This window comes from Sinocyclocheilus grahami, unplaced genomic scaffold (genome assembly GCF_001515645.1).
Source record: "Sinocyclocheilus grahami isolate Dianchi unplaced genomic scaffold, SAMN03320097.WGS_v1.1 scaffold1425.1, whole genome shotgun sequence".
Lineage (NCBI taxonomy): Eukaryota > Metazoa > Chordata > Actinopteri > Cypriniformes > Cyprinidae > Sinocyclocheilus > Sinocyclocheilus grahami.
In genome coordinates this window covers 425,488-435,293 of record NW_015506604.1, presented here as the reverse complement: position 1 = coordinate 435,293, position 9,806 = coordinate 425,488, and the positions used below count along the sequence as shown (strand labels likewise).

At 32.2% G+C, this 9,806-nt stretch overlaps 1 protein-coding gene across 1 annotated transcript in view; it reads right to left on the bottom strand.

Annotated features, from left to right (window-relative positions):
- Positions 1-9,762, bottom strand: part of LOC107570194 (ATP-binding cassette sub-family G member 2-like) — a 24,770-nt gene extending 15,008 nt beyond the window's left edge. The window contains exons 1-5 of the mRNA XM_016256399.1: positions 9,706-9,762; positions 8,803-9,012; positions 3,452-3,566; positions 3,036-3,188; positions 1,632-1,789 (exon numbers count right to left, since the gene is read on the bottom strand). Of these exons, the coding sequence (XP_016111885.1) occupies positions 1,632-1,789; positions 3,036-3,188; positions 3,452-3,566; positions 8,803-8,993 (617 nt within the window). The 5' untranslated portion in view covers positions 8,994-9,012; positions 9,706-9,762. The remainder of the gene's footprint in view (positions 1-1,631; positions 1,790-3,035; positions 3,189-3,451; positions 3,567-8,802; positions 9,013-9,705) is intronic.
- Between the last annotated feature and the right edge of the window lie 44 nt (positions 9,763-9,806).

Below are 9,806 nucleotides of genomic sequence, written 5' to 3'. Positions count from 1 at the left end.
TACTTTTTTTCATTATTTAACAAAATAATATATTATAAGTAATATATTATTATATATTATGAAATATACTACAATATTATTAATAATACATATCCTAACATATATATTATATCATTAAATGTAAGTGAACAATTTAATTTAGAATATAATATAACTTAAGGCTGTGCATATTTGCATAATGTACAGTATATTTAACTGTTTTTAAATTATCGTAAGTTTACAATAAGACAGAATTTTCTTTATTGTGATATTCTTATTAAATCATTTAACTTTAAATCATTAACGTTCAATCAGCATAACCTAGATTGTAAAAACAAAACAAATGTGTGAAAAATTTAATGATTTACGTAATATACGTATATTAATAAAAAAATTTAACATATTCCTAAATATTCATATTTAACAACTCACACATTATTTAGGGTTTTTAATTCTTATTAAATCTGATTAATATTTATTACTATACCAATATTAATTTTGCTAAATTGCAGTGAGTACAATCTGCCCATGTGAGACATCAATCTGTTCTTATTGGGTCTTATTGAAGATATTAGTACAGTAATAAGTATATGCAATAACCTAGTGCTTTCTAGCGGGATAGACTGAACTATTTTAAAACTATTACACACCTTTAAGTAGGGCTGGACGATAAAATTATAATTATCATGATCTAATTTTCCTCGATAAAACGATAATGTTTGATAAATGTTCAATATTACAAACACTGTGCGCAATGATACAGTCAGAACACTCTAAATCTACAAATCACCATAATTTACCATGAATTTACTGTAGTAACACTAACTGCACCATGGTATTGTGGCAGAAATGTGGGATATTCATATAGAATTTTCTTATATTATTAAAACATGTATTAAAGGAGTAATTGAATATAATTACAGTATTTTTGTGTTTAAGCTATAGTGTTTGTGCATGCTAAATAGACTACTGTTTTTCACACAAATACTTAGAAACCATATAGTTAGATTTTTACCGAGGTGCTTTATGTGTGGTTTTAACTGTGGTTATCATGATCTAAATGTATGCTACTATGGAGAACCATGGTTACATAAGTAACCTGAGATGTTCCCTTTCATGGGAACTTCGAACTGCGTCCTCTAGGTTTCCCCATAGCGACCCCTAGAGGACGCAGTTCGAAGTTCCCATGAAAGGGAACAATGGTTAATGATAATAAAAGTCAAACAACCAGAATAATTCAATTTCACCATATAAAAATGAGTTTGTTACAATTGTTACTGTTTTTTATAATGAACATAAATGTACATCTGCATCCTAACCCAAGCTACTATCAAATGTGCATTTCTGAGAGACAAAAATACATAATATTATTAGTATTGCAGCCTGAAAAGCAAACTGTGCTGAAGATGCATGTCATCAAAGTCAGGAACACAAACCGGTTTCGCGATTTGAAATAATATCACTCATTAGAACATGCAGAAACTAAGAAACAATGACTGGAAAAGTGTAAAGAATTCAAAAGCGTGAAGTGTTTGTCATGTTCTGACCATAAATAAAGCAATAAACCCCAAGAAGCCGTGGTTTACAGTGCATTTATAACATTGTTACTGTTTATAACATTGTTTCGTGGGGCGTCCCGTGTACAAACGCACCTCTTGAGCAGCATGAGGACAGAGTTGGCTGTACTGGCGTCCAGGCCGGTGGTGGGTTCGTCCAGGAAAAGCACCGGCGGATCAATGATCAGCTCCATGCCGATGTTCGTCCTCTTCCTCTCTCCGCCTGAAATGCCACGAATCAGCTGCGTGCCCACCTGTAAAACCAGCCAATCAGAGCAGCCCTGAATTCAAGTCCCGCCCTCTGAACCCAATAATGAACTTAAATACTGACTAAATTCATCATGATTCTCATGAGTAGATCACACAGATTTTTGTGTTAATTAGTCATTGTTTTCTGAATATACATTATACACACACACAAAACATTATTAATAAACAGCACATTTATACACAAATATTATTATTATTTTAATATCATTGATATACTGTTATAGTTTTGTTGGTATGTTTGTTAATATTTTGAATAATTTTAATTTTCTATATGGTTTTAATTTGAATTCTATTTAAAGTTTTTGTAATGTTGCGTTTTTGTGATTTTTATTAAGTCTATTTAGTTTTTTATTAATTTTCATTTCTTACTTTTAGTTCTAGTTATATTATTACTTAAAGTTAAACTAAACAAAAATGTGAAATGTTATATGTGTGTGTGTGTGTGTGTGTCATTTTTATTGTATTATCATTAATATACTATTATAGTTTTTGTTACTATTTTGAATTAAATGTAACTTTTTATATTTTTATTTATATTTTCATTATTTTATTTTAAGTTTTTGTAACTCTGTTGTGTGTTTTTATCATTTTTATTATTGTAGTTTTTTTAAATATGCATTTTTTAAGTCATTTTTATTTATTAGTTTTAGTTTTTTTGTTATTTTAGTACTTCAAGTTAAACCAAATGAAAATTAGAAATCTTGCCTTGGCATCTAGTTGACATAAAATAAGTTTATTTTTATTTCATTTCAGCGCATTTCATTTATTCATTCATTTTTTATTTCATTTACATTTTTTAAAAATCTTTTAATGTTTTTTCTAGCTGTACTTTTGGGGAGAAAACACTTAAAGTGGAAGTGAAGTCAGTCAAGTTTACATTATTTAGGAAAACGATTTCAACTTTAATTAAAAAACATATATATATATAAAAAACACAATTAATGTAACCATTTTAAAGAAAAAAAGGATGTTTTGCTGCCAATTTGCAATCGTGTTTGTTATATATATTTTTATTAAAGTGGAAATCAGTTTACTAAATAATGTAAACTTGACTGACTGCTTCACTTCTAATTTAAAAAGAAAAAGAGACTACTGTTTATTGTTTCATATGAATGCTAAGTTATATTTGTTTAGGGTATAATAATTATTAATCATGTAATTAGGCATCAACAGAAGTCTGTGTTGACTGCACATGTCGGCAGTCAGATGAACGTGTGTTTGTTTCGTTACCCGTGAATCGGCCACTTTGCTCAACCCCAGCTCCTGAATCAGTCTCTCAACCTTCTCATCTTTTTCTCGCTGACGGATCGACTTCGGGAGCCGTAAAGCCGCTGAGAAACGCAGATTCTCGCGAACGGTCAGCGTCCCCATGACCACATCATCCTGCAAAATTCATTCATTTAGCATGTTCATTCATAATCTTACTCGTGATACGTATTCTACAGAATAACCAGTTCAGCTTCTTGTTTTAACTGCTGAAGTCTGTTTTTAGAGTCAAACGTGACGTCTAATGTGTAAGTTCAGCGTTTGAGCTCCGGACGTAAGTGATTCCTCACATCATGTGTTGTTGAGGAGAATGTGCTGCTACTGCACTAAGTGATCAGAAGAAAGGAAATGTGGTAAATGAGTGTTTGTGTGGTTTATACCTGCACTACGTATCCAGACAGACATTTGAAGTTTGGAGGTTGTGGAGCTCCGTCGATAAGAACCTCTCCAGAGAGACCAGCAGGATCCTTACGAGCGGCTAGAACGTCCAGAAACCTTCAGTAAAACACAAACATCTTTAAACAAAACACATCAACTAAAATACATTTTAAAATTAACTATATTTAGTATTTTAAAATATACATTATTTTAATATAATTAAAAAAAAAATTATTGTATAAATGTATAATTTTATATTTTAAATGTATAAAAAAATTTATTAAAATAATATATATACTTGAACAATATTTTAAACTTAATTTTACTTTATTATGCTATATTCTAAATAGTGCTGTCAAACGATTCATCGTGATTAATCATATCCAAAATAAAAGTTTTTGTTTATGTAGATAATATATGAGTGTGTACTGTGTATATTTATTATGCATATATAAATACAAACACATGCATGTATATATTTAAGAAAAATATGTTGTTTATATATTCATATATAATATACAATATAATAATATAAATATATAAATGTATATACATGTAAATATTTTCAAAATATATACTGAATGTGTGTGTATTTATATATACGTATTAAATAAACACAGTACAAATAAATATATTATGTAAACAAAAACTTTTATTTTGGATGCGATTAATCGCGATTAATCGTTTGACAGCACTAATTCTAAATATATTAAATCATATATAAATAAATAAATAATTAAAATGAATTCAAATAACTTCATTGTGTACACTTCTGAAAGTAAAATCAATAAAGTACAATTAGAAAAGTACATGATTATTGTATTAACTGTACAGAATTTATGGTCTTTTATAAATAAATAAGCTGCCTCTAAAAACACGAGAAACACGAGGAACACAAGGAAGAAACGAACAAGAACAACAGTGATGAAACACGCTCTGTAGAGTAGTTTGTCCATTTAGGGCTACTGTAGAAACATGGCGGCGCAAAATGGCGACTTAACCATGGAGGGGGACCCGCGGTGTATGTAGATAGAAATGGCTTATTTTAAGGTAATTTAATTTTGTAAGGTATTTATACACCACTGAAAACATAGTTTTGTATGTTACATTGCATTTCTGTATACAGATTCTCAAAAATATTACACATTGCACCTTTAACGCTGGTTACATAAACCAAGACACAGACAGACGGACGGACAGAGAGACATACAGATGGATGACAGACAGAGATAGACAGACAGACATACAGAGAGAGACAGACAGACATACAGAGAGAGACAGACAGACAGAGAGTCAGACAGACTGATAACAGACAGACGGATGACAGAGATAGACAGAGAGACAGATGGACAGACGGACGTACATACAGACAGAGACAGACGGACAGACAGACAGAGAGAGACAGACAGACAAAGATAGATATACAGACAGAGACATATGGGCGGAAAGAGACAGACAGATAGTCAGACAGACAGACAGTGACAGACGGACAGACAGAGAGACAGACAGATGAATGACAGACAGAGACAGACAGACAGACAGACAGACATACAGAGAGAGACAGACGGACGGATGGACGACAGAGATAGACAGACAGACATACAGAGAGAGACAGACAGACAGATAACAGACAGACGGATGACAGAGATAGACAGAGAGACAGACAGAAACAGACAGACAGAGAGACAGACAGACAGACGGACATACATACAGAAAGAGACAGACGGATGGACAGACAGAGACAGACGGACAGACAGAGATAGACAGACGGATGGATGGACGGACAGACAGACAGATTGACAGACAGACAGACTGATAACAGACAGGATGACAGAGAAAGACAGAGAGACAGATGGACAGACATACAAACAGAAACAGACAGACAGAGAGACAGACAGACAGACAAACAGACAGACAGACAGACTGATAACAGACAGACGGATGACAGAGAAAGACAGAGAGACAGATGGACAGACATACATACAGAAAGAGACAGACGGATGGACAGACAGACAGAGATAGATGGACAGACAGAGATAGACAGAGAGACAGACAGACAGACATACAGAGAGAGACAGGCAGACAGATAACAGACAGACGAATGACAGAGATAGACAGAGAGACAGACGGACAGACAGACAGACAGCCGACAGAGATAGACATACAGACAGAGACATATGGGCGGACAGAGACAGACAGAGAGAGACAGACAGATATACAGACAGAGACAGACGGACGGATGGACGATAGACAGAGATAGACAGACAGACATACAGAGAGAGACAGACAGACAGATAACAGACAGACGGATGACAGAAATAGACAGAGAGACAGACAGACACTTACACAAGCAGCTGAGCGCACACAGACACACACGGGTTAATGATCAAACCTACCCAATAACTATCTGACTGGCTAACTATGTCTCTAACACTGTGTAAGGGTCACGTACTATGCTTGATCTAAAATGACTTTAAACATGTTAATCATTTTAAAATGTTGTTTATTTTATTAGGAAATTGCATATTACATTTGAATATGTATTATATTGATAAAGATTTAATATTTTATAAATATTACATATTTATTCATATATATTCATATTTAAATATTATATTATTTAATTATGATCACAGTAATGGCCTTACAAAATACAAGATTTAAATAATATGTACATTTTAATAAGAATATTTGCAAAATAATGCAAAAAAGGTCATTCTCATTAGGGTTATTATAGTTCATGAAAACTAAAACCATTTAAAAAAAAGTAAATAATATTAACTAACTAAAATAAAATTAAAAATTAAAAAAATAAAACTAAAACCTATTTTATTTCAGCTAGATGCCAAGGCAAAATTTCTCATTTTCATTTACTGTAGTTTAACTTAATGCACTAAAATAACTAAAACTGAAATAAAAAAATTATAAAAAACGTACGAAGACATTAAAAAAACACAAATGAATAAAAATGACAAAAACACAACAAAATCACAAAAACTTTAACTAAAATTAAAATGAAAACAGAATGAACAGAAAACATCAAAATAAAAACGAATTCAAAATATTAATAAAACTATATACAATGATACTAAAATAACATTACCAGGGAAAATATTAATTTCTTTTAAATAACTAAAAAATGAATTTAAATGATTTCATTAAGTACATTTCTAAAAGTACAATTAATAAAGTATCAATTTAAATGTATCTGATTATAGTATTTACTTTCTAAAAAAAATCAAAACAAAAAATAAAGATATTAAAAAGTAGAATGTTTTTAAAAATCCATAAATAATAAAAATATCAATATTCATATTTACATTTTTATGAATAAAAATAAAAGTATTGCATTCTGACAGGACACTGTATAAATTTTATACAATATTCAAGACTGTATTATGGTAATGAGAAGAGGATTTCTTTAGCATTTGAGGGATAAATGTGTTTAATCAAGAAACTAAAAAATGCAAAAAATAAACGAATTAACTAATCTTTACGCAACATACCATTTCTTAATATTTTGATCTTGGAGTGAAATACGACTCAGATGTCAGATGTTTCGAGTGAAATTGGCAGATTATTGTCCTGTCACATGATCCAAATTCTGTAATCCGGTCTGTTAAAGACGGACAGCAAAACGAGACTCTTATCTGACAGCAGGGCAGAAGTCAAGGTTTTATGGCGCTCATCCATCCACAACCTTTAAATCAAGCACTAAAATAAAGTCACTGCACTGCAACCCTCAAATGTCTCATTTATGCATGTGTTTTCCATCTCAGGCCTTGTGAAACTATTGTTCGGCAGCGGCTTTCATGTCGGACAATGACCTGAACGCAGCGGGTGTCAATACGTAACAAAATCAGGTTATGAAAGCATAAACATGCACGTGTTTGTGTGCTTGTATAACAATGCATTAGCACGCATGTGTTGCCAAGTCTACTGAAGCACGTACAAACGTATGTTTTTTCAGTGCATATTTAGTTGAAACATCTCCATACTTCCTTCCATCAATTCACAGAAGTCCTCCCTGGTGGTTTCCACAACCACACAACCACACAGCGCCTTTAAACACACGTTACCCCGCATCACGTCCACACTTATGTTCCCAGACCTACAACCTCGGAATTATCTTCTCGATTTCTTTCTTTACAGCAAATAATAGCCATGACTTTCATGCAAGGGCCAAATGTGACACAGTTCCTCTCGAAAACAAGTCTGAGCACGAGATCTGATGCAGTGCTGCTGGTCACCGGACGAACACAAAAATAAACCACAACTACATTAATAATTATAGTCGAAAAGCCAAATGCAGGAAACATGTGTCCTGCAAAACCTGCAAAAGTCTTTTATTGAAAAAAAACAAACATTTGTATCACTATTAAAACTTAACAAAACAAATACATAAAAACATACATACAAAAACAAGATATTTTAGTATTATAGGGATATTAGAATTTTAATTAATATTTATAATGCTTTTCAAGAAATAATATGTAATATTTCTGTATAACATTTTTGTGTTCATTTAAATTTTAGTTCAAGTTTTAGGAATTTTTATGTGTTTTTGTCATTTTTTAAATATGTCTATATCGTTTTTATTAATAATTATAATATTTAATATAAAAATAAATATTTTTGAATAATACTTAATTTTATTAATATTTAAATTACTCAATTTTTTTATATTTTCTGGGGTTTTTGTTGTTGTTCATTTTAATTTGAGTTAGTTTTAGTCACTTTGTTGTGCTTTTTATTCTTTTTTTTAATATGTCTATATAGTTTTTATTCATTTTTATTTCCATTTTAGGTGTTTTATCAAGTTAAACTAAATGAAAATGAGAAACAAGCTAGAATAAAATAAGATTATATATATACATATACACACACACACATATATATACATATATATATAATATTTTACTTTTCAGTTCAAGTTTATTTTATGCAATGAGTTTTATATGGTTTAAGGTTTTGTTTTCTTTAACTATAATAACCCAGAAAAGTACATAAAATATGATAAAAACCATGTACCACTGAAACTCCACAGTACTTTTATACACCATGTTTGATTTTCCTTACAAAAAAATAACGCTGCGGTATTTTCCTCAAGGTATTTTAATGTCACTGTAAGCTTTTCAAAACATACCCAGGTATTGCCATAATATTGTATCATATGGTAATTCACTGCTGCTTTAATATATATATCAGAGCGCTGCAATTCATGAAGCATGGTATTTATGTGCTACTCCAGGGTGCATGGTATTTTTTGAGAAGCCTTACTATTTAAAAAGCATGAGACATGAATGTTGTGATCAGATTTGCCAGCACAACACCAGAAGAGTGCAACACTGACTTGAGCTGGATGAGGATGTTCTTCTGCGTGAGCTTCCTCTTGCACAGGAAGCCGCTCTTCATCTTCACGCTGTAGCTGATGCTGTGGAAGCTCACGGTCGCTCCTCGTCTGGCCGAAGAGGAGCTCGTCCTGGTGGACACATTGTTCTCCAGATCTGCGACTCTGCTCATCTGAACGGCCGTGTCTGCCATCACAACACCTGAGGAGCAGCTGGCAGAAGACAAGAACTCAAATCAGGGCTGAGTTCATAAACCAAGTTCAGTCTGTTTGCAGAATCACAATGTACCTGAACTATCCGCTTACATCATTTATATACAAGTAATTAGTAAAACTGTGTTGAAATATGTGACCCTGGAGCACAAAACCGGTATATTTGTAGCAATAGCCAAAATACATTGTATCAATTTTTCTTTGATGCCAAAAATCATTAGGATATTACGTAAAAATCATGTTCCATGAAGATATTTAGTAAATCTCCTACCGTAAATATATCAAAACTTAATGTTTGATTAGTAATATGCATTGCTAAGAACTTCATTTGAACAACTTTAAAGATGATTTTCTCAATATTTAGATTTTTTTGCACCCTCAGATTCCAGATTTTCAAATATTGTCCAATCCTAACAAACCATACATCAATGTTAAGCTTATTTATTCAGCTTTCAGGTGATGCATACATCTCAATTTTGAGAATGGACCCTTATGACTGCTTTTGTGCTCCAGGGTCACATATACACGGTATAACTCCAGCCTTCAATATCTCGGGATAAATAACCGAATGAAACAGAACAAACACAATATTAACCGAAACAATCGATCTTGTTTTTATCAGATGATCGGGTGAATATCGATTAATCGACGATTATTGCTCGCGTGATTCAGAGAAGCCGTATTTACACTCACCTGAAGCAGAGCCGATCCGCAGCGCGCGATTATGTGAGGAGCGAGTGTGTGTGTGTGTGTGTGAGAGAGAGAGAGGTGCATGTGTGTGTGTGTGAGAGAGA